This window comes from Cannabis sativa, chromosome X (assembly GCF_029168945.1).
Source record: "Cannabis sativa cultivar Pink pepper isolate KNU-18-1 chromosome X, ASM2916894v1, whole genome shotgun sequence".
Classification (NCBI taxonomy): domain Eukaryota; kingdom Viridiplantae; phylum Streptophyta; class Magnoliopsida; order Rosales; family Cannabaceae; genus Cannabis; species Cannabis sativa.
In genome coordinates this window covers 22,368,825-22,394,785 of record NC_083610.1, presented here as the reverse complement: position 1 = coordinate 22,394,785, position 25,961 = coordinate 22,368,825, and the positions used below count along the sequence as shown (strand labels likewise).

Below are 25,961 nucleotides of genomic sequence, written 5' to 3'. Positions count from 1 at the left end.
ATTTTAATTTTAAAAAATAAAAATAAAAATTAATAAATAATTTTAAAAAAATTTCATTTTTTTTTTTCTTTTTCTTTTTCTTTCTTTTCTTCTCTTCTTCTTCAACCCAACCTAATCAGCCACAAAGTGTGACCAGAGCACCACCACAACCCACAACCCCAACCACAACCACATCCCGACTGCTAACTCCGGCCAGCCCTAACCCCACTCCAGCCCCGACCCCAGGATCCCAACCACAACCCCCGACCACATAGATCTCGATGCACAAACCAAAAAGAGGGATTTGAAGGAGATTGTAGGTAGTTTTTGGTCTGTAGCTTCGATTTTCAGCAACCATTTTCCTCCACCGCACACTTCCCTATTTCACTTGGCCCCACTTTCATTATTTTTATTATTATTATTATTATTATTATTAAAAATAAATAAAAATAAAATCAGAGAACCATTGGAGTTTGGGTTCCATTCATTCCATTCCATTCCATTGGCTTTCTTCTTCGATTCCACTGAGCTTGAGTTATCAAAACTCCAATCAACATGGCTTCTTCCCCTCCCACTGATCCAACCACCGGAGCTTCGTCTTGACAAAAATGGACGCACGCCGCAGACTCGCCGTTATCTCAGCGCACATTTGTTCAACCGGGTCGGGTTTTCATCAGCCCCGACTCCAACCCGTTTCTCGTTTTCGGGCTCCGGCTTCCGGGGTTCTCGATGTCGATCGTGGGAAGTCTCTCAATGGAGCATGCGTCTTTTGTAGGATTATACGCGGTGAATCACCGGCTTTTAAGGTTTTCTTATTCATATAAATGCAAAGTTTTTTACTTAATTTTTTGTTTTTTTGGGGTTATGAAATCTAAATAAGACTTGTGATTACGTTAATTGAAATTGAGAGTTGGATAATTGTTTGGTTACTGTTGATATATTTAGTATAACATGAATAAATGTTCTGAGATTCAATTTTGGTACTTGGTATATAGAATTTGATGTGTTTATTTTTTGAATTGATATGACATGGAACAATCTTTCTTTTTAGGTAATTGATCTTCAATGTTTTATTATTTGCTGAATTTGATCTTCAATGTGGTTGTGATTGGGGTTGTGATCTGGTCACACTTTGTGGCTGATTAGGTTGGGTTGAAGAAGAAGAAAACGAAGAAGAAAAGAAAGAAAGAGAAAAAAAAAATAAAAGAAAAAAAAAAGAAATTTTTTTAAAATTATTTATTAATTTTTATTTTTATTTTTTTAAATTAAAATAATAATATCCACTAATAATATTTCGACACATGGCATTTGAATTGGGTTTAACGGATCTGTTAACTTGGAGACCAACGGACAAATAAAAAGTGTGACCTTGAGGACTATTGCCGCTATTTTTGGACCTTGGGGACTAATCTGTATCAACGTGAACTTTTTGGGGACTTTTGCCGCAAATTTCCCTAAAAAAAATATTTTATATATTATTTTTTATTTATTTTTTTAAATTTACAGTTTTGGTTGCTCGGTGATTTCTATGTGGATTACTATGTAGATTTCGGCTGTAATTTAAGGTGCTCCATTGATTGCTATGTAAATTTTTATGTAAATTTTTGTAAATATTAAAAAAAAAAACTAATTTAAAGTGTAAAAATGAAAAAATTGAAAAAAGAAAAAAAAACTATAAGAATAATTAGTTATATTATAGCTTTATTTATAATTATATAAATTTTGAATATAGTATAAGCTAAGAACACTAGTGTTTTGACTACCTAAATATTTCATACTCTTATTAAATTATAATAATTATTTTTGTATGTGGATATATTTTTTATACTAAATTTTTTCTATTTTCTTTTTTCAACCATGAACAAACTTTCAACTAATTTTTATTAATCTAGTCGAATTCATTTTAAATCAATTTTATTGGTTAATTTTTTTTACTACACTGATGTAAATATATATATATATATATATTTATATGCACATATCATTTGTCTTGATCTTAACTAACCTAGCTATTTCTTAACTAATATTATTTAATACTTTGTAGATGATAAATCATAAACTTAGTTAAAATTGTTTTTTTCCCATCGATTTTTATTGTAAATATATTTTGATAAAACATTTTTAACTGTGTTTGGATTTTTCTTTGATTTAAAACATATTTATAAAAGTTTTTAAGGACTCCAAAATTTTGATTATAATATGTTCAATTTTTTTTACATATAAATTACACCAAACATAATATTTATCCAGCTCAGAATGATTTTTTAATGCAACCTTTGACTGATGAAGAAGTGAAAGCAGCTCTTTTTCAGATGCACCCTGATAAGTCTCCGGGTCCTGACGGTATGACACCAGGGTTCTATCAGAAGTTTTGGGCTGTTGTGGGCGCTGATGTAATTAAACAGGTTCGTTCTTTTTTCTTAGTTGGTCATTTGCCAATTGGTCTTAATCATACTAATCTGGTGTTGATCCCTAAGAAGAAAAATGCCACTACCATGGGAGACCTGCGCCCTATTGCTCTCTGCAATGTTCTTTACAAGGTGTGTTCTAAAGTGCTTGCTAATCGGCTGAAGAGTGTTCTTCCTTCTGTGATTTCTGAAAACCAAAGTGCATTTATCCCGGGGCGTCTTATCACTGATAATATTATGGTTTCGTTTGAGGTAATGCATTATCTTAAGCGAAAGAGGGTCGGAAAGGAAGGTTATATGGCTCTGAAGCTTGATATGAGCAAAGCTTATGACCGGGTTGAGTGGATTTTTCTTCGTCACATGATGCTTAAAATGGGCTTCCAAGACCGAGTGGTGGATCTTATTATGCACTGTGTTTCTTCAGTTTCATACACAATTACTCATGGGGGTCGTGAGATGGGGCCGATTACACCGGGGAGGGGTCTTCGTCAAGGTGATCCCCTCTCTCCTTATTTGTTTCTGTTGTGTGCTGAGGGTCTTTCTGCTCTTATAAAGAGATTTGAAGCCAGGGGTGTTCTTCATGGGTGTCGGGTGTGTAATGGTGCTCCTGTTGTTTCTCATATGTTGTTTGCTGATGATTGCTACATCTATTGCAAAGCCATTGCTAGGGAGGCTCATAGCGTTCTTCTTTTACTTCAACTTTTCGAACAAGCTTCAGGTCAGTGTGTTAACTATTCAAAATCAAATATATTCTTTAGTTTAAACACTACCTCCACTGCTCGACAAGATATGTGTAATCTACTCCGTATGCATGAAGCTCCTGACAATAGTATGTATCTCGGCCTCCCCTGTGTTATGGGCCGTAATAAGAATGCCATACTTGGTTTTTTGAAGGATAAGATGCAGAAAAGAATTTTGAGTTGGGAAGGACGGTTGCTTTCTAAAGCAGGTAAAGAGGTGCTGATTAAAACTGTTGCCCAAGCTCTCCCTACTTATGCTATGTCTGTTTTCTTGTTGCCCGTGGAAACTTGTAATAAGCTCGAAGGAATGATGAGTAAATATTGGTGGAGTTCGGGCTCCAATCAAAAACGTGGGGTCAGTTGGTCTAGTTGGAAGCATATGTGTCGGCATAAACATCATGGTGGGCTTGGTTTTCGTCACTTGCGGGATTTCAACTTAGCTATGCTCGGAAAACAAGCTTGGAGATTAGTCTCGAATGAGCATTCTTTGGTTAGTCGGGTCTATAAGGCTCGATATTACTCTCATGGGTCATTTTTGACTGCTTCTCTTGGTCCGAATCCTAGTTTTATTTGGAAAAGCATCTTCGAAACACAAGAGTTGATTAAGAAGGGCGCTCGACGGGTTGTTGGTCCTGGTACAAGTATTAGTGTTCAGTTTGATCCGTGGTTAGAAGACACTTCTCATCCGTGGGTCACTACTATCGCTAATGGTATGGAGCAGTGGAAGGTTAACAATCTAATGGTGCCAGGAGAAAGATGTTGGGATTTGGAAGTGATCTCCGATATTTTCAATGATCGGGATAAGGAGTTAATTTTGAAGACCAACATTGTTCAGGAGTCTACAATTGATACGTGGTATTGGTCTCTGGATCTGCATGGTGTTTATACTGTAAGGGAGGCCTATCGCTTGCTACATCAGGCTGATGTCACTAACATTAGTGACTTTGAGATAAAAATCTGGAAGATCGCTTGGAAGCTTCAAGTCCCCCCGAAAGTTCACCAACTTATGTGGCGTGCTTTGACAGGCTGTTTGGCTACTAAAGTTCAACTTAATACCAAGCACATTCCTCTGGACCAACTATGTCCCATGTGTCACCAATCGTCTGAGACGATCATCCATTTATTGGTTCTGTGTCCCTTTGCAAGATCATGTTGGCAGAGGTCGAGTTTAAATATGGTCTCAGTGTCTTGGACGTCATTTTGGGATTGGTTTAGTCAGATGATACTTCAGCATTCTACTATGGCACAGGAGGAATTATTGATGGTGATTTGGGCAATTTGGCATGCCCGAAATGAGCTAGTTTGGCGGGAGAAATCATTGTCAGCGGCAGAGGTTATTCTATTGGCAAGAGTAGTCCTTAATCAATGGAGAAATGCTCAACAAAGGAGAATGGGGTCTTTATTTGTTCCTTCGGGTTCGAACATAGACTTGGAGCATTGGGTGAAACCGGTTATGGGAAAGATTAAGGTAAATGTTGATGGCGCAATCTTCGCAAATGACAGAAAATTTGGAGCGGCTGGAGTGGCTCGAGATCATGATGGGCGGTTCATTGAAGCCTTCACGGTCCTCTTGGAGGGGTGTGTGGACCCGGTCATAGCTGAAGTTGTGGGGGTTCAGGAGGCGTTGAGTTGGATAAAGAGACACCAATGGGGTCGGGTTGATGTTGAGACGGATTCTTTGGTTGTTGTTCAAGCAGTTCGAGGTTCGGTATTCATTCCATCTCCTTTTGGTCAACATGTGTCTGCTTGTCGTACATTGTTGGCTTCCTTACCCTTAGTCACTATTAATTTTGTTAAACGTTCTGTAAACAAAGCTGCACATTGTCTTGCTCGTAGCTCTTGTTTGTATTCAGATCGTATTTTCAGTGAGAGTACTGCTCCTGCTGATCTTTTATCTATTGTAATGGTTGAAAGTTCATTCTAATAAAGTTTACCATTTTCCTTCAAAAAAAAAAAAAAAAAAAAAAAACATAATATTTATCCAATTATCAAATTAAATAATCAACTTCTCTATACACAATATTTTCTCTTTCTTTAAAAAAAAATTCTTTTACTTTCTATTTATGGTTAAGTGCCACCAAACTCTAAATTAACATTCCTAAGTAATATAATTAATTAATTAAATAATAATTTATTAAAAAAAAGTAATATATATAATAATTTAATAGTGGACCATTTTATATTAATTTTAATTTAAGTAATCCAATATTTTCTTTCACTTTCTATAACTAAATTCTAAACTTGCTTAAATAAATAACAATAATTAGTGACTCAACATATTTAATTAGTTCAATTAGGTTGTCCATTATTTTACCAACCCTTATCTTAGACAGCTGTGTGGTAGTTCAATTTTTAAATATATATGTATATTTTAGTTTGTATTTTTTCTTCTTCTTTATATTATATTTTCTTCAATTAAATTTATTTATATAAATTATAGTGTGTACTTTAATTTTTTGTTAACATTGTACTGTCTTCATATATATTTTTAATAATCACGTGTGGTGTCTGTTAGTTGCATGTTAAATGTACACAAAAAGAGTGAACTGAAAATGATGAGTCAATTAATATCAAAAGAGTATATTATAATAATATAACACTCCTTTAATTAGTAATATTATATTAAAGAGAAAACTACATATATGTGACATTTAGTAGTCGCGCGAAAATACTCGGTAAACTATACAATCTCATCATCTCATGAGAAAAATTAAGTGTGATAATTTTAAGATTATGCAAGTATGAGATTATAAAGTTAAAAAGAACTTAATTAAATAGATTGATTGATACTACTTATATCAACAAGTTGCATCAATAATCTGGTAACTCGTACTCGTATATAAGAGTCATAAATTCATAAGAGAAAGTTCAATAGAAACTTAAAGCAAAGACGTTACAATATACTTTTTTTCAACTAATGTCAACAATAATCTATCTAAACAAATTCTTCCCCTATTCAACAACATAGTCATTATCTACTATTAATAAAGGTTCTACACATTTTAATTTAATACTTATTATAAAAGTACTAATATTAAACACTACTCATACTAATATTAATACTAAAAAATACCAATATTTAACACAATTTAATGTGTTATATTATTATTAATAAAATTAAATATCAAATTATAACGAATAATTTAATTTAATAATTATTATAAAATATCATTAATTATTTTTTGGCATAACAATGGAAACATCACTAAAATCTAATAATAATACTATATAAATATATGGGTGACTATTTAATGGTTACATTTTTATTATAACATATGGTTATATTTTTTTTTTACCTATAATAGAAGGTTACCAATAAGTAAAAATTCCATTTTTAGATTTAATTAATTATAATTTATTATATTTTAAGTAATTAAATAAATATTTAAGAAGATCTTAATTAGCAATTAAAATTTATAAATAATTTTTTTATTTATATATAAATCCCTTAGCTTAATTATTTTAACAATTAAACTATTTAATTATAATATTTACAATTTTTTTTTTACAAAAATTAAATTTTTTTTTATATAAATTAAAATTGTATCCTTATAATGAATTTTTTTATAAGAACACACCCTGCTTCTTTTTTTTTTTTGCAGGATGTGTCCTTATAAATTAAAAAATATGATATTATATTGACACTTAATTAAAACCTAATTAATCTTTAAAGTCTTGATTTTTATTTTTTTAATTATAAATTCTAATTAACTAAAGTCTTGCTCCCAATTATCTTATTTCATTCACTCTCCACCACACTTACATTGAAAATGATTGACAACGAAACATAGAACCTATAGCAAATTTGTCCGAAGATGAAGATAATTTTTTTAATTTCATGAGTTTTGTGAAAAAGAAATGTGAAGAAGATGTCTCTGACATGAGTAACTGTGGAATTGAGCATGACACTGAAGATGTTAGCCATATATGGATTGATCCTGATGTAGCTGTTTGGAGTAATTTTTTAAATTTTTTACAGATTGATAAAAATTTAGAAGACTATATAAGTCCATCCACACCTATTGATTAGGATGTGTTAGACAATTTTTTCTCCTCTTATGGACAACTTTAAGCAACCAATTATTTTAGCATTGCATTTGGGAGACAAACCTTTTGGGTAGCTGGGACAAGGAATATTGGAATTTTAACCTTTTTGCCGCCCTGTACATAATGAAATATCATTCAGCCTTGAGCCCGAATCTTTAATTAAAATTACATTGAAAGACACTCATCAATGGAAACTAGTTCTAGAAAGAAAGTGCTAGCAGCAGCAATAACATTTAAAATTGACTCCCATTCCTATGGCACATTATCTTGCAATCATAAACTGTACCCAAATTGGATCGATAAAAAAAACATACTTTTCAAGCACACATAGTTGATGATGAAACAAATCTAAACAAGAATAAGATAACAAATATAGTCAGAACCCAGAGGAAGTACAATATTGACAATACAAGAGAGGATATTATTAAGATACATTGAAATACAAGAAGTATAAGGAAGTGTAATCATTTTAAATTAATATTATAAGTATAATAAAATTTTAATTATGAAATTATATGTGTATAATTTTAAATTATTAAGAGTTTTGTTATATAAATTAAAATAATTAATTAAGTGTAAAAAAAATAAATTGCTAAAAGATCCTTATTTAATAATAAATTACAAAAAATTAATTAATAATTATACTTAATTTAATTTTAAAATATAATTAATCTTAATTAAAATTTTAAAAGGAAATAAATTAACAGGTTAATATCAGGTTACAGGTCATTTTTAATTTTTTTTATTTAATTTCCAAATTAATCACAACCATTTAATAGTGATCCAATGGCTAAAAAAAAATATAACCATGTAGTTACAATAAAAATGTAACTATTAGAATCTCCTCCATAAATATATTTATATATTGTCCACTACAAGTCCACTAAATCATCATTATTAGGGAACATAATTAGTACATTACTTTGATAATAAAGAAGTTGCGGAAGACTAGGTAAGATAAACAAAATAATAAGTATTAAAGGTTGACTTATATTATATGTTGAGTGCTAACAAAAAGAAAGTGTATATATGATAATAAACTATACACATCACCACCCACACTAATATGGAAAATGTGCCTTAAATATTGCATAGCTACAAAGTTAGAACTTCACCTACTTCATCGGCCACTTTATTAACATCCATATATATATATAAATGTACATCATGAAAGTTAAATAAAAAAGTCTTATATATATATATACTTTTTTTTAGATGTATATTTATACTTTTGCATATAGTAAAATGCAACATTTCAACCACTATATTTTAATGAAATTATTTTATTCTAAAGTGATTATATTGTATTGCATGATACATTATTAGGGAATATAATTAGTAAATTAATTAACATTGAAGCCTAATTTCGGATATAGACGAATTAGACTTTTGCTTAGGGCTCAAATATTATTTTTTAAAAAAATATATATTTTTTAACTGATTTTAAAAATTATTATATTTTTTTTAATAAAAATTTAAAAATAATTTTTTTCTTATAATTCACTAAATTTTAAGCCTCGTTACACTATATTTGGTCAAAAAAAAAAATATTGGTTCCTTTGTAAAGAAAGTGATTTATTAGCTGGTTTCTAGTTTTTATGAAATTTATTTCTTTTGGTTAAAAAAATATTATACAAAAGAAACAAAAAAATGACATATTTTATTTCTTTTGTTTAAATTTAGAAGAAAATTTGGAATAAAAAGCATATAAAATATATAGATACTTGTTGCAAGTTTGGATTATGTGAAATTTGGTAAATAATTTAAGTAAAAAAGAATCTCTTCTCAAAAAATTAATAATATATTCTCTATCACAGTTCTTATACAGAATCCACAGTTCACATTCCAAGAAAACTTATATTAAATTAGAGTATTACCTTAAAAGAATATAGAGTATTAACTTCAAAGATTATTTTACTTAATAAGTTGATGTAAAAAGAGTACTATAATATATAATATTAATATTACACTTAATTTGTAAGGTAGCTACTAGCTACCATTTATGGTTAATATGTACTATTAATAATAATAAGGGAACATATTTATTTAATACTCTTTATTTTCTCAAAAAATATATGTGAGAGAAATTTTATAATGTATCTCTTCAAAATAGATGTATTGATATATTTTTTTATCTATTTTGATATTCGAAATAATTTTTTAATTAATTTTTTTTCTCATAGTCATGTAAGTTATACTTATTTAAAATATCTTGTAAAATTTTAAGAAATTTGAAAAAATTTAACACATTAAAAATAAAATTCAAATAGCGTGTTACACACATGACTATTTTATTTTATGCGCATGTGAAATAGATATTTGAACACTATTTTCCTTATTGTATATTATTTTGAATTTCTTAAATTTTATATGATATTTTAAATAACTATAATATACACGAATATGAAAAAAAAAAAATAGACTACAAAATTCTTCTGGATGTCGAAACAGGTAAAGGGTGTATCAGTGCATCCTTTTTAAGAAAGTGCATTGTAGAAGCACCCTATATTTGATACCCTGTGTTTTCAACAATACTTATTTGGTAATGATACAATTTTATCAATTTGATCAAATAATTTTCAGTTATATGTAATCAAATAAATAAATTTGAATTCAAAATTCATAAATTAAAGACGTTTAATATTGATAAAATTTTATCAAAAATTTAAATTTAAGTAGCAAATTAATATGTATAATTTTAGAATATAAGATACCGAATAAGCATTATTAAAAACACATGGTACCGAGCCTATATTTAGACACAGGGTACTAAATGTGTAGTAGACACTAAGAAGTGCAACATCTTAATCAATCTCTACCCTCAAAATCACATGCTAAAATATTTTTTTTTCTATTTTTTATAGAGGTATTCAATATAGTTACAATATTTTCTCTGTAAATTTAAAAAAATTTTTGAATAGTTTACAGTACCGGAAATAAAATTTTTGATATTCTTGTTTACTACCTGTTGCCCCTGATTTTGCCCAATATACGTGGACCAACCAGACAGGGACACGTGGACCAAAAGATCTTAACATTTGAATTAATTGCTAAGTCTTTATGAAGAAAGGCAGCATTTGGGACTGCCTCCCGGAGAAGGCATACAAAGCCCCCTATGCTCCCGGAGGCCTAAGTGGCATCAAAGCATCTCCGCGAGGTGTCAGGCTTCCCCTGAGCAGTCATCTCGCATTTAATGCCGCATGGGAGGAAACGTGTTGGAACTGCCACACGTAATAAAGTCTGACGACACAACTCCCCATCTGCACCTACGAGGCTATGACCACTTAAGTCTATTGACGGCTACACTATGAAGAGTCCCATCAGTCAAAAGGCAATAAGGACATTCCACATAAAATCCCTAGGTAAAATCCCTACAGCACCTAGGGATTTGACCATGCATTACCCATGGTATATTCATTGGGAACACCCAACTTTATTGATAGTTACAGAAATATATGTACTACAATTCTGGGAATCACCCCACCAAAAACACTATAAATACTCCCTCAAAGCTCATTAATGGGGTCGAGAATTTTGGGTTGCATAAGTGCAAGAAGAGTAAATACTCACCAAGAACATTCTCTGTATTAAATACACTCATAAATACAAAGACTCGTGGACTAAGGCTCATTAACGCCCCAACCACGTAAAAATCATTCTTTTAATTTCTTACAGCTCTTTAATCTTTTATTATTTTATTGGTTGCCGAAAACCTCGGTCAACACTACCCGTGTTCAAAAAATTTTAAACCTACTTTCAGCACTGTAAATAATTTAAAATTTTCAAAAATTTACAAAGATGATGTTTTGAGTATAACGAACAACGTTATAAAAAAAATTAAAAAAATTATTCTGGCACGTGTTTTCAAGAAATCAAGAAATTATAAGGGAAATTTACATAGTATACTAACTTTTGCCATTTTTTTTATAAAAATACTGCCAGACGGTATTTTTTAATTTTTTACTGTGTTTTTTTATAAGTTTCATACTACAGTATACTGTGTTAAGTTTAAGTTTTCACTGATGTTCTACTTGTATTTTTTAGTTGTTCTACTATTGTTTTGAGTTGCTCTGTTTTGTGTTTTACTGGTGTTTTATAAAAACACAGTATTTTTGAAAAATTTTCCGTGTGACAATATTTTTGTAAAAATTAACCCAAATTCCAGTATTTTTGTAAGTTTCCCAATTATAATAGGAGGTTAATGATAGCACTACTATTGTATAGACACCATATTAATAATTCACAAACTATTTTCAAAAAAAAAAAAAAATTCACAAACTAAATTAAATAAATTATTAATATTGATTTATTATATAATTATGACGTGCCATCTCAGATAAAAATTATTTCTGACGTGCCATTTATTATTTAGGTTCCTATATCTTATTATAATTATAAAAAATGCAAATCTCAATACAAAGAGAATCCCAGCTGAAATCGAACGACAATTATTTTATTTATTCATTAAAAAAAGGAGCAAAAATAAGAATTTAGAGACAACAGATTTTAATTTTCTCATGTTAGTACACCTAAAAACGACACCGTATTAATCAAAACACATAGATGGTGCTGTAAATATGTGTTGCCGTGTCACAAATATAAATCGTGTCGTACTGTGTTATAAAACGACACGGGTCCTATTGTGCTATGCCATAAAATATACAAACTGTATTGTATCATGCTATAAAAAAATACGAGCTGTGTGTGTCGTGCTCAAATTCGTATCGTGTTTAGATTCATACCATACTTTATTTGGACTAACCCATTTTCTTATACGAGCTCAAAATCATACTCTACTTTTTAAATTTTATTTTTACAATTAAATAGATAATTACTAAAATTATGTTTTCAATAATTTAATTATTTGTATATAATATAAGAAAATTTTTAAAATTATTAAAATGTGAATATTTACTAATAAATATTTAAATTATTATTATTATTATTAAATATAAGGTTTTTAACAAATTATGCTTTTAGAATAGATTTTTCGTGCTTACGTGTTATTTCTTTTGAATTTATTTACGGTCGACCTTAAGATTAAGTGGACTTAAAAAAAAAATTTATTGAACCTTCAAATTAAAATATTTGTAATATTTTTGAAAACTACTAAAATATATAAATATATTCTTAAAAAGAAAATACATTTTTGGGCCATTGGACTTGGTGGACGCTAAGAGTGGGCCTAATTCGCCTTAGCTCAGACTCGGTTTTAGGCAAGGCTTATCGTACCGTGTCCATATTTTTCATGCCGTATCACAAGAATTTATAACATTGTACCGTATCTTACTTAAACTTATTTTTTTTTTTTGCTTCTAATCGTGTTCGTGCCTCTCAAATTGTACCATGTCAAAAAATTAGACCTCTAAGAGCATCTTCAATGGTAAAATTTTAGAGAATATTTGGTGAGGTGGACATATTATGTGGTAAAATATTAAAATATTATACTATTAGAGATAAGAGAATGTCATTTTAGAAATTTGCATGGATGCTATGTTTTAGCATCAATGCTATTCATTAGTGTATAATAAAAAATTTAAGCTAAAAAATTATAGTAGCTAAAAATTAGGATATATATTAAATAATAATGTGTGAAATTATAACTATAATATTTTTTAAAAAATATTTTATTAAAGTATTTTAAAAGTAAGAGTACTAAAAATAATGTGAACAGAATTAAAATAAAATATTATATTTTTTTTATGACGTGTAAACTTTTACTATCAGATAATATTATTGGAGATGCTTATATTACTACACACGAAAATCAGGCAAAAGTCGCGCCTTTTTTTTCATTTATTTATTTTTTAAAGTATTAAAGGGGACACGAATATCAAAGACTGCTTAGCTAAAGATTACATCTGACAATCTGACTAGGACGTCCGCTCTTTCTCACCGTCCGATCTAAGCAAAAGCGACAAGAGCCCGTCAACACCGTCAACGTCTCACTCTCCTACTCTCACGCGTGTTAGCTACGCGCACCGTCCTCTTCTTTGCTAATTCACTTCCTTCTGTCACTCCTTCCCACTCAGTCAGATCCCAACTACACCAAATTCTCTCTCTCTCTCTCTCTCTCTCTCTCTCTCTCTCTCTCTCTCTCTCTCTTCTTTCTCTTTCTAACTTTACTTTTCCTTCATTTCACTTTTTCTCGACTACCAAACACTATTCTCTCTTTCTATCTCTCTCTCTTACGAGACTCTGTTCTCATCATCTCTAAAAACCTCTGGTAATTTTCTGGTTCTGGCTGCAAGTGTGAGTCGTGGAGAGATCGGAGATTGCCGCATTAAGGTATTGTATGCATTATGTATATGTATATATATGATCAGTATTCTCACATGCTGTGCCGATTGTTCATGCAAGATTGTGTCTAGTTTAATATATATGTTGTTTGATGGCATTGTCACTGATTGAAGAATTTTTTTTCGTAATCGATGATGATGATCGGCATTAGCTGAAAATACAGAGTGTGAAGCAGTAATTTTTTTTTGTGTGCAGATTTTCTGGTTAGGTTAGTGTTGAAGCTTCGTGTAACAATGGATACGAACAAGGCATGGCTTTGGAGAAAGAAATCGATAGAGAAGAATAGTGTTGCGATTGATAAACCTTTGAAAGGGAACGAAGATGAGGTAACTTAATATATCTTTTACTTCTATTTTATTTGATTTTAGAATAAAAGCAAAAGGCGTGCATATTTACGTAATAATACTCTCTATTGGTTGAGTTCAGATTCTTCTTGCGCTATTTTGGTGTTGGATTCGTTTTCTGTTTTTGGACTTACGTACATTATTATATAGCTGATAATATATAAATGATTGACTAATATTACAATTATATGCATGACTTGTTTTTTTTGTTGATTCCAAGTTCAATTTCGTTTTCATTTGGGTAAGAATGTATAGAGACAATGCAGTTAATGGTAATATGATCACGTTTGAATAATATGACATAATAGGGAAATGAAATTCATAAATAAGATGGTAATTAATTAGCAAGAGGAATATTAAATTGGAACTGAGTCTGGTTTTTTCTACCGAGATTGAGGTGGCTTAATGCATTAAAATGATTTGCTTATATTGGCTTTTCTTATAATTTTTCGGAGGTGAAACGATAATCTGATTCTTATTAGCACAGTGCAAAAATTAGAGCCTAATTAATGGTTCCTTCTGGTTTCTAACTGTTTTCCTAAGTAATCTGTTGCTTCATTTAAGAATTTTGATTGGTCTTAATTAAGGTTGCTCAAAATTTTGATTGGAGCTTTATTATATTGGTTAAGGGGACGAGTTCTAATATTCATTGTTTCTCAATTTGTTTTAGATACAGGCTCTTCTGGATGAGAAAGTGGAACTTGAGAAGAGCTTGAAAACTTTAAATGATAAACTTTCATCTGCTCTCTCAGAATGCAACTCTAAAGATGAACTTGTAGAGAAACATGCAAAAGTGGCCCTAGAAGCTATGAAGGGTAAATTTTGATTCACTATTAACCCTTTCAACAGTCTTCTGTTTTGGCTCTTTTGGGAATTTCCAAAGATTATGTCTTGATGTACTGTTTTTCTTGCAAATGTTTGTGTAGGCTGGGAGAATGCAGAAGAAGGTGCGGCGTCTCTGAAGTTACAACTGGATGAAGCTTTGCAGCAGAGAGTTGCTAGAGAAGAAAGGTTAAGTCATTTAGATGCAGCCCTCAAGGAATGTATGCAGCAGCTGAGATTTGTTCGGGATGAGCAACAGCAAAGAATTCATGATGCTGTGATGCAGACTTCAAGGGAATTCGAGAAGACGCAGAAGGTTTTAGAGGAGAAGTTAGCAGAAACAAACAAAAGGCTTGCCATGGTAGCTGCTGAGAATGCTCATCGTGGCAAGACTCTTGTGCTGAAGGAAAAATTGATAGAGGAATTGAGTAGACAGTTGAGTCAGGTGGAAGCAGATTTCAGCTCACTAATGAATAGATTAGAATCCACTGAAAAAGATAATGCTGCCTACAAATATGAGATTAGAGTGCTGGAGAAAGAGCTTGAGATCCGTAATGAGGAGAGGGAATTCAATCGTCGAACTGCTGACGCATCACACAGGCAGCATTTGGAGAGCGTGAAGAAAATCGCGAAGTTGGAATCTGAGTGTCAGAGGCTGCGTCTCCTGGTTAGGAAGCGACTGCCTGGCCCTGCTGCCGTGTTGAAAATGAGAAATGAAGTTGAATTGCTGGGAAGGGATTATACTGAAACGAGAAGAAACTCCATGGGAAACAGCTCCTTAGATACACACAGCAAAAGGATTATCCTACTTACTGAGCAGTTATGTGCTATGGAAGAAGAAAACAAAGCTCTTCGAGATGTGCTCATTAAAAAGACAAACGAACTCCAATCCTCAAAAAACATGTCCCCTCATAAAGCTTCCCAACTTTCACAAGCCGAGTCACAGATTGAAGAGTCTTTGAAAGGTTCAACGTTAACAGAGCCAAGAAGAAATAGTTTTGCTTCACACGAGCTCTCCCTTGCATCAATGTCCGAGGTTGACAGTGATGATAAGGCTAGCTGTGCTGAATCATGGGCTTCTGCTTTAATTTCAGAATTGGAACACTTCCGAAATGAAAAACAGAAAGGATCTCTATCAAAAAGTGTTGGAGCCTCAGACATAAATTTGATGGATGACTTTGTTGAAATGGAAAAACTAGCTGTAGATTCTGTCAACAAACCAGCTGGTGAGAATTCCTCAGAAGTAGGGGGCAGTCAAATAGTTCCAGTTTCTGATAGTGAATCTGGATTCAGTGACTCAAATCAAGAAATTAAGCACTCTTTCAATGGGGTCCCTGTTTGGCTTCAAGATGCCTTAGAACTGGTATTGGAGCAAAACCGTGCAACAGGAAGAAACTTCGAAGATATAATTGAGGATATTAAATTAGCTTTGGCGCATAGCACACGTCCAAAGCCTGGTGAACTTGCTCTTGCAAGGGAAGGCTCAAATGAATTTGATGAATCTAATCTCTCTGATGCAAAAAAATCACTAGAAATGGATTCATCTAGTGGAAGGACTGATGTGAACATCTCACAAGATAAGAACAATCAACAGCTCCAGCCAGATATGAGTAAATTCATCTGCAAGATGATTGAGCTTGTTGAAGGGATCGGTATACCATCTGAGTTGAAGAATTCTGAGTCACCTACAGGCTACATGGTCCGTGTCCTCCAGTGGAAATCTTCTGAACTCAGTGATGTTCTACAGCAATACTTGCATGCTTGTTATGATCTATTGAATGGAAAGGCTGATGTTGGAAAATTCGTTGAAGCATTAACTTCGTCTCTGGAGTGGATAATAAATCACTGCTTTTCTCTTCAAGATGTTTCAAGCATGAGGGATGCCATTATAAAGCAATGTGATTGGGATGAATCAAGGAGTGAAAGCGAAGCAGAAGCCGGGTGTATCGGTCACTTTGCAGAAGCAGACCGAGCACACATTCCGAGACAACAACAGTTGTTACATTCAAATGAAGAAAGCATAATATTGAAGAATGAAAAGAAAGAATTGGAAGGGAGACTTCAGTCAGCTACCGATACGAGAGAAAACCTAACGAAGCAACTTCAGGAATCTCGAAAGGTTATTGAAAGCCTACAAGCAGAATTGCAAGCTTTTAAAAAATCAAAGGAGATGATTGAGGATCAAATTGAAAATCAGAAGATGATGAATGAAGATCTCGACACACAGTTGAATGCGGCCAGAGGAGAACTAATCGAAGCTCACCAAAACTTTATGACTCTAGAGGTTGAGCTGGATAACAAAAACCACTCTTTTGAAGAATTGCAGACTACATGTGTTGAGTTACAACTTCAACTTGAAAGGTACCAATTAATACAAGATACACACTATTCTTAGAAATTCATTGAGTTTGTTTTATCTGACCTGTGTTATTCATCAGTCTGAAGAAGGAAACCTCAGACGACACCAACCTTAACGAGGAACAAAAGCAACTTAGAAGTGTAAGTGTTGTTCAAATCTCTAGCTTAATCAAGGTTAATATGATTTGACTCTGATAAAGGTTAGAATTGTCTCATTTGCAGGATCAAGAGATAACAGCTGCTACAGAAAAGTTAGCAGAGTGCCAAGAGACAATCATAAACCTCGGGAAGCAGTTAAAATCGTTGGCTACACCGAAAGAAGCTGTACTCTTCGATAAAGTAATCATTAATCCAAGTAACACTGATAAAACTGTCACTAACACCAAAACACCAACCCCGAAAGAAGATAACAAGAACACCAATCATCGAACATCTCTACTAGATCGAATGCTAGCAGAAGACGACACTCCAACTAAGAATTTCAAATCACCCGAAACCAAAGAAATCGACAACAACTCGACTACTACGAATACTAAATTAGGTTCTCACAAGGTAATAGAGCCATTAGAAAACATTATTTTCCCTAATGGCAAAGAACAAGATAAGAATAATGTTGCAGTTGATATGTTAGCTATTGTTCCTTCGAAGAAACAAGGGAGTGGTGGGGGTTTGTTTAGGAAGTTACTTTGGAGAAAGAAGAAAAGTAGTAAGAAAATCCCTATTCCTTTTCCTTCATAACGGGAATTATTGCTATTATGATGTAAGTGATGTTAATGTTGTGCTGATCATGTTCATGTTTATGTTCCTAACATATGTGGTTTGGTTTGTAATAGTTCCAAAGTTGCAAAAAAATAAAGTAATGATAATAATAATAATGAAAAAGCTTTAGTTTATGTTTACAATTTTTTGGTATTGCGTTTCTACTGTATATGCTATGTTATGTATATAGGGATATGATTTTGTCCGTGATGTACTTTCACGGAATGTATTCCGTGGTACATTAGATGGGTCCCAGGATACATTAAATGAGTGTCAGGTATGTTTCTACTTTTTAACCCTAATTACTCCTGGTTCAATCTCAGCCGTCAGATCAAAGAACTCCCTCATCTGACGGCTGCCGTACATCACGGATTACAATCCGTGAAAGTACAATAACGGGACAAAATCATATCCCTATGGATATAATAGGGTATATAGTTGTAAATTACCCAAAGTTTTAAGTTTGGAAGTAGTATAAATTTAATGTTTATTTTTAGCGATATAAGTACTCAATGTTTATAAAATTTTCTAATTTTGTCAGTATAAATTTGTGGTATTATTTTAAACAAGGTATATATAAGGCTTAGGTTTTAGATTATTGGGTCTATACAACAACATGTAGTACCAATTACTTTCAAATGTTCTTTTAATAAATTTAAAATAGAGTTTGTACTGACGAAACTGGAAAAAAAATTACAGTTTTGCAAACATTGAGTATTTATGCTGCTAAAAATAAATATTTGTTTATGCCACTTACAAATTTAAAATTTTGAGTATTTATGTCGATATTTATCTTAAGTAATATAATATTTTGTTTATCTTCACATTGGTATGATTGTTTGTTTTGGGTCCAAGTCCTTAGGGATTTATTTTTGAGCACCTTTTCAAAAAATTTTATACTCAATGGAGATATTGTCCATTTTTATATATGCATATTCTTTTTTTCATTTTTAGCCAATATTGGATTTTGACTGAAAACCCAACAACCCTCTCCTCAAATAAAAGATCACCTTGCCTCCCCATAAACAATTCTCCATTCGTCAAACTCTCCACCAATTAGTGTATACTTCTCTCAAATGTGTTGGATCAAATGCCTTATATGGAGCACCACTACTACCTCAAGAGTTCTTGCAATTATTCAGGCCAACTCTTCTATCTAGAGCACACCATATGTCCAACTAAGCACATCCATGGATCCTATTGTGAGATTATCGATGCTCATCTTCTTTGTTTGGTATTTTAAGGATTCATTCACATAAATAATTTTGGAACCCAATCCTAATACCACTTGTTAGTACGTTGAACACAATATTTATCTTCACATTAGTATAATATTATCTGTTTTGAGCTTAAAATTCTTACAAATTTATTTTTAGACGTTACATAGCTAATATATTCTTTTATGATTATAGACATAATTTTAATTTTTAGTCTCTATATATATAATTGTGTTATTTGTGATGTAGGATCACTTAAAAAGTAACAAAATATTTGAATAACCAACACAATTAATGTTAACGTAGAGCATTGACTCAATAATCTCACAATCTCTAATCTCTCATCAAAGAAGCAAGATTCTTTTCTAACACAAGTTTTTCCAATCTTTGAAATGCTAACATTTGACTTACAAACTCCTTTAGCAAAATAAGTGGCTCGTCTTATTCTTGAAATAAATATATTTCACTCTTCAATAAAATTTTGATAGAATTAACATTTAACCAGCATATTCATATTCAACATATATCCCAACAAATTATATAGATACACCTAAATTAATGATGTGGTATTATATAGGATCAAATAGGACTTCAAACTCAAAATTGTAGCTACATGAATGTTTTCAATGTGGTTACAAAAATTCAAAACATATATATGTATATTTCTTTTTTATCTTAAACAAAAAAAAAGAATAAGAATAAGAAGAATAGGAAGAAGTGATAGTGATAAACTCAACTCTTGTCAATCTGTGTATTGTATGAATGTTGCAACATCATTAAGACCAGCCTCTTTATAACATTCAGCAATACGCTCAACACATTCATCCCAAGTCCCATCCACAGAAGCTAAATCCAACAAGAAAGCAGCTTCATCCAATACAACCTGGGTGAAAACGGTCAAAAACAAATATTACCCTTATCGTATGAGCGTTTTCAATTTTCAGTATTTTAGAGAAACTATAACATACATCTCTTTTTTTGGTTAGATGGTGATGTATATTGTAGTTATAGCAGACATCCCACTAATTTCGGAAAAATTCTAAATAATTTACGGTATTGATAACAAATTTCAAAACAATCGGTGGCACTCAGTGTTTTAACAAGCATACAACTAGCTATTTTAAAAGGAAAATTTGATTTTTTATACTTAAAAGTTTTAAAAATTTTTTTTTTAAACCAATATATTTTACACTATAAAAAATATGACACTTTTTTCAAAACCCAAAAATACCCCCCTTTATCTACTTTCTCTCTCTCTCGGACCGAACAAAAAAAAATGCACATGGTCCGATGGTGGGACCACATGGTCCGATGGGTCCGATTGGTCGGACCCATCGGACCATGGGTCCGACCATCGGACCAATGTGCCTCTCTCTTCGTTTTCCTCAAGCTGAAATAAAAAAAAAAAAAAAAAAAAGCATTAATGGAAAATCCTGGCACACCCATGTGCAGTACTTTATTAAAAATCCTGGCACACTTTTTTGGGTTCTGCACCTAGCAGTAGGAAAATTAATGGAAAAATAAAGAGAATTGTTGTTTTTGGGTTGAAGATGTGGGAAATAGAGAAGACCTTTTTATGAGAGACTAATGACAGAGTCCATAGATGGACTTTCCAAAGTTTTTTTTTTATTTTCTTTTCTGAACAAGAGAAAGAAACGAGAGAAAAAAAAAAAAAAAAATCCCCACAACTCTCTATCTCCACTGAGGGGCAAAACTGCCACTGCCAATAATGCTTGGGTCCTTGTAAACCAGACAACTCTAGCTTTGCTTTGCTCTCTTTCTTCTATATCTCTCTCTATTTCTTTCTCACCAACTGAACAACCCAGATAATCCAGGACAGAACGTAAAAAAAAAAAAAAAAAAAAAAAAAAAACATATGGTTCCGATGGTCGGACCACATGGTCCGATGGGTCGGACCTTGTGGTCCGACCATCGGACCTTATGCTTTTTTTTTTTTTTTCAGTTTGAGGACGAAGAGAGATACATTGGTCCGATGGGTCCGATTGGTCGGACCCCATCGGACCATGTGGTCCGACCATCGGACCACGTGCATTTTTTTTTTTTTGGTTCGGTCCGAGAGAGAGACAAAGTAGATAGAGGGGGTATTTTTGGGGTTTTGAAAAAAGTGTCATATTTTTTATAGTGTAAAATGTATTGGTTTAAAAAAAAAATTTTAAAAACTTTTAAGTATAGAAAATCAAATTTCCCATTTTAAAATCTGTGTTTGATAACGTAAACTATTCAGAATTTTTTGAAAATTAACATGATGTCTATTATTACCTATATATGTCCATATACTAATTTTTTTTTATATGTGTACACAAAGTATGTACCAAAACTTTATGCACAGTTATGTGACCGATATTTTTAATATAAGTGAGTCTTATCTTAAATAAATGTGACGACCAAAACAACTTAACATGTTCCTGTGTAAAACACGGTATGTATTTTGTGTGCACATATCAGTACTATTATTCGTTTTGCACTAAGTAATACTAACCTGAGCAGGTGCTTTTCCCTTCTTAAGATCTTCTTGCTTTCCTTCTTCACTAACTTTCTCTTTAAAATACTCAATTTGCTCGTCGTCCCATTGAGCTATATTAGCAACTTCCTGAATAGCACAACAACAACAACGCATATGGTAGCGCGGGAAGTATTCAAATGAGAAAGGAGAAACCGAAAATGTCTACAAGAACATAACTTTTATCGGTTCTTACCTCATACTTGCAACCTAGTGTCCACCATGGTGATTTTAAAGCTCCCCGCGCTGCATCTTTAGCTTCACTAGTCCGACCAACTCTATACAATGTAAAGAAAGAGATACTTAGAAAATGAGCTATGGACTCGGGTTGAGAAGTTGAAACACAGACCGAAACTAGAAAGGTAAAACGGCAAAAAAGTATAGAAGTTTCCTACGAACTTCAGCAAAACCTCTGCGTTGAACACAAAGGGCCGTGCAAATCCTGGAAAATGCTCCTTTTTAGTGTAGAATTCTCCAGTTACCATTGCTGAAACATGGTCTCCTTGCTCGAAATGTCGCTTTACTTTACGCTCTAAAACATCAGGGAACAAACCAACCTGAAAAAATGATCTATTTGTTATGACATTGTATTAAGTTTTTTCATTGGATTGAATTGAAGTAACAAATTAAGAAAAGAAAAAGCATGTCTATACATACTTGTTTTAGAAGGTAGACATCCAGGTTTGAAATTTGAGACTTGGCAAAGTCACCCTTTGTGTAAAGTTTTTCCCCCAAATCACCCGAAGCATGAAACAGCTCGTCGCTATTCTCACTAGAGTTTTCGGTATCTGCTTCAACTAGAATTCTATGAATCAATTGGTCTACCTGTATAAACAAATGAGAACATAACTATATATATACGTTTGCTTTGAAATCAAATTAAAACTTTTGCATATTTTAGAGCTTACATTCTTGGCCAAGAGCCAAACTCCATGCTTTCTGACCTCCACTACTGGCATCTCCATGCTATAGAGATAATTAAGGAAAGATCCATTAAGTGAAGACAAGTAACCAACCAAGAATAGAAAATAAAGGGTTCGTTTGATATACTGTATTACATCGTATTATATTAAATTATATTATATATCATATTTTTTTAGTACTATGTTTGATATTGAGTTGTCCGTGTAGATGAATATATAATATTTTGGTATAAATCAAAACTTAACATATACAACACAATTTAATACAATACAATCTAATACAACACACCAAATGAATTCGAAAGGTTTTCTTCTAGAGCTTACCCAGGTGGAGCTGTAGGCCATCTCAGAAGAGCAGTTATAGCACCTAGCAATATGGAAAGGAAGAGTGTAAAATTCTCAACTAAAATCAAGAAAAGAAACACTTCCTATGAATTAATAGTTATTCTAAATGAGTGAAGAAAAAAGAGAAAAGGTTATATATACCAGAGTTGTTTCTAGCAAGTGGAATGACAATGGGGATTAACCCTTGTTTAGCTCCTGGAGACATAATAGTATCACCTAATATACACATTGGAAATAGCAACAACATACATGTGATTAGTAGCTAAAAATAATGCATTGACTCCTCAAATCCATTATGTAAGATGGGAAGGCATTGGATTAAGAAGGATATTTACGGCAAAAGTATTTAAAGTTTTGAGTTTGTAACCGTATAAACTCAATAATTTTTTTTAGCAGTATAAATACTTAATGTTAATAACTTTATTTTTTATTCAGCTTCGTCAATACTAAATTCTTAAACAAGATACATGTAAGACTCAAATTTTAAATCATTGAGTCTGAACAAGAACGTGTAGTATAATTACTTCCACAGTTATAAATTTAAGATACTAATGGAGTCTGCATTTACAAAATTAGACGAAAATTACAGTTTTATTAAATTTGATACTTATGCCACTAAAAAAAATTACTGGCCTACAAACTCAAAATTTTATTTACTAATAGCCTAAATATGAGAGGACTTATTCACTAGGACTAAAGTTATTTGATGGAATAGTAAGTGAATTAATCAAATTGTTGGATTAAATTTTTTCAACATTCTCTCAAATCACATAACAAGCAAACCAATCATGCTCTACACATATGAAAGTAGCAAGCTACTTGAATGAAAGTTCTTAAACCAAAATAAAGCTACAATCTTTAAATCCATAAATGAATAATTTGAGTGTTTAAGCAATAACCCACCTCTTATTTTGAGCATTTTCATAAGTTGAGACAAATTCTGAGGAGGCTTACTTGTAGCTACATCCTTTATGAAACTTACATGATCTGAAATTTGTACCAAAACTTGTTAAATCCCAAAACAATGATTTGCCCAGATACTCATTCAAACTCACCAAAATATCCCACTTTTCCATTTTCATTAATACACAAAGAATATTTATTAACACACCCAACTCCATTAATGTAAAAAAAAAAAAAAAAACATATTTTTGTACCAGTTGATGAAGAAGTAGCAGAGCAACGAAGTCTGTTGCTTCCATGGCTAAATAGTAGTTTGGGTAGAGCGGTGGCGCGTGGGGCTCCGTACACCAATCCTCCGCCGATCTTCATTGTTTTGTTGAGCTCAGTTTAGTGGTTTGTTTGTAGTCTGGTTCATAATATTTTCATATCTCCATTCTCGTCTTCTACCTCAAATTTGCACCACCAAAAATCTGAATCTCAGCCACATTAATTTGGGCTCAATATTCCAAGCCCAAAATATTAGAATTGGGCCTTCGTAGTCAATAAATAATATTTTTACACAAGTTTTCAATTTTTTTACTTTTTTTATTATGGGATGGAAATTTTAGTCGTTCTACTATTGTTTTAATTGTTTTGTTTTGTTTTGTTATTTTACGATTGTTTTATAAAAATTCATGCGACAATATAATTGTAAACTTTTGCCTAAAATCTAATATTTTTGTAAAAACTCCTTCATAAATTGATTCGGAATAAAATACAAAACATAAAAAAAATATACTATTTTTATTAATCATATAAAAGATAGAAAAATATAAGAGTGCTCTTAAATTTTTTTTTTGTAAGAGTGAGAAAAAGTATTAGAAGAACGAGATATAAAAGAGTATTAAAAGAACGAGATATAAAAGTGTACACTTATTATATATACTAGGTGAATGTACGTGCCGAGCCACGTATTGCTAGTTTTATTTAAGATTTTGGTCTTTTTAAGATTTTGAATGTATTTTATTTTTAAAGATTACAAATTTTTTGTTTGAAAAAATTAAATATTTATATTTGAAATATTATTTAATAATGTATTAAAAATAATATTAGTGTAATTATAAAATTTTAAATAAATTTATTATTAGAGTAGTAGATTATTCTATTTAGTTCTTTTTTTAACATAGCATGTAATGTAAGTTTATATCTATAAATATTCTGTAAAGTGTTAATATTATATGAACATCTCGATTTATAAAGCTAAAAAGTAGGTCAATGACAGAAGTGGTATATCTGCAATCACACAAAGATAGAAGTGGTATTTCTGCTTCCTATACTTATCCAGAGAAAACATTAGATAATGTGAGGTTAACTTTAATATATAAATATTTTTTTAAAAAAAAATAAAATAAAAAAAATATTAATATTCTCCCAAGATAGGTTTGTTAGAGAGATATGTGGCTAAGATGATTTTTTTAATTTAAAAAGAGATTATTAATATTTAAAAGATTGTTTAATTTTTTGGGTTTAATTATTGGGTTTATTTGTTAACGGGAGATCAAACCTAATCGTTAAATTTAACAGAATATTCTTTTATTTTTAAGTATATTCTGTTAAACCAAGAATTGCCGTTAGATAGGCACTTTTAATATATAAAGATATATACAAAAATAAAAGAAACAATTTAAGAGAGAGAGAGAGAGAGAGAGAGAGAGAGAGAGAGAGAGAGAGAGAGAGAGAGAGAGAGAGAGAGAGAGAGAGAGAGAGAGAGAGAGAGAGAGAGAGAGAGAGAGAGAGAGAGAGAGAGAGAGAGTTGGGGGAAAAAATAACAAAGAGAAATAGAGAGAGAAGAGAAAGAAGAAAAAAAAAGATTAGCAACTAATTAGGATTTTTGCTCCCTGAACTTTGACATGTACCAAATCATGCCCCCTGAAGTTTTTAGGCCGTTAAAAAATCTCCCCAAACTATTGAAATTGTTATATTTAAGGACTTCTGTCAAATTTCATTCAATTTTACTAATATGACGATTGTCCATATACTAAATCTTGCCCCTTAAACTTTTATATCTACTAAACCATGCCCCCCGATCTTTTAAAAGTACAAAATTATGCCCCTTAAATTTTCATCCACATCAGACTTTGTTTAGTAAAATTGGACAAAAATCTGTAACTCTAACAATCTCAATAGTTCGGGGAGAATTTTTAACGAGTTGAAAAAGTTCAGGGGGCATGATTTGGTACATGTCAATGTTTAGGGAGCAAAAATCCAAATTAGCCTAAAAAAAAGTCAACCAAAATTGACTAAAAAATATAAAGA

General features: G+C 31.7%; 2 protein-coding genes across 3 annotated transcripts; one reads left to right on the top strand and one right to left on the bottom strand.

Annotated features, from left to right (window-relative positions):
* Positions 1–13,025: 13,025 nt before the first annotated feature.
* LOC115702690 (filament-like plant protein 7) lies at positions 13,026–17,900 on the top strand. 2 transcript variants are annotated; one of them, XM_030630118.2, is made up of 6 exons: positions 13,026–13,462; positions 13,670–13,800; positions 14,489–14,633; positions 14,745–17,001; positions 17,079–17,139; positions 17,221–17,900. In XM_030630118.2, the coding sequence occupies exons 2-6, from the start codon at positions 13,708–13,710 to the stop codon at positions 17,734–17,736; spliced, it is 3,072 nt and encodes a 1,023-aa protein (XP_030485978.2). In that variant the 5' UTR covers positions 13,026–13,462; positions 13,670–13,707; the 3' UTR covers positions 17,737–17,900. The 2 variants fall into 2 exon arrangements, with proteins under 2 accessions (XP_030485978.2, XP_030485980.2); XM_030630120.2 differs by having other exon boundaries at positions 13,079–13,462; positions 14,495–14,633.
* Positions 17,901–19,519: 1,619 nt separating this feature from the next.
* On the bottom strand, positions 19,520–24,149 carry LOC115702678 (protein IN CHLOROPLAST ATPASE BIOGENESIS, chloroplastic). Its single transcript, XM_030630108.2, has 10 exons — positions 23,921–24,149; positions 23,667–23,750; positions 22,905–22,979; positions 22,743–22,785; positions 22,404–22,461; positions 22,153–22,320; positions 21,895–22,052; positions 21,692–21,773; positions 21,475–21,585; positions 19,520–19,857 (listed from the first exon to the last, which is right to left on the bottom strand). Exons 1-10 carry the CDS (start codon positions 24,033–24,035, stop codon positions 19,717–19,719), a joined length of 1,035 nt encoding a protein of 344 aa, XP_030485968.2. The 5' UTR covers positions 24,036–24,149; the 3' UTR covers positions 19,520–19,716.
* Positions 24,150–25,961: the final 1,812 nt, after the last annotated feature.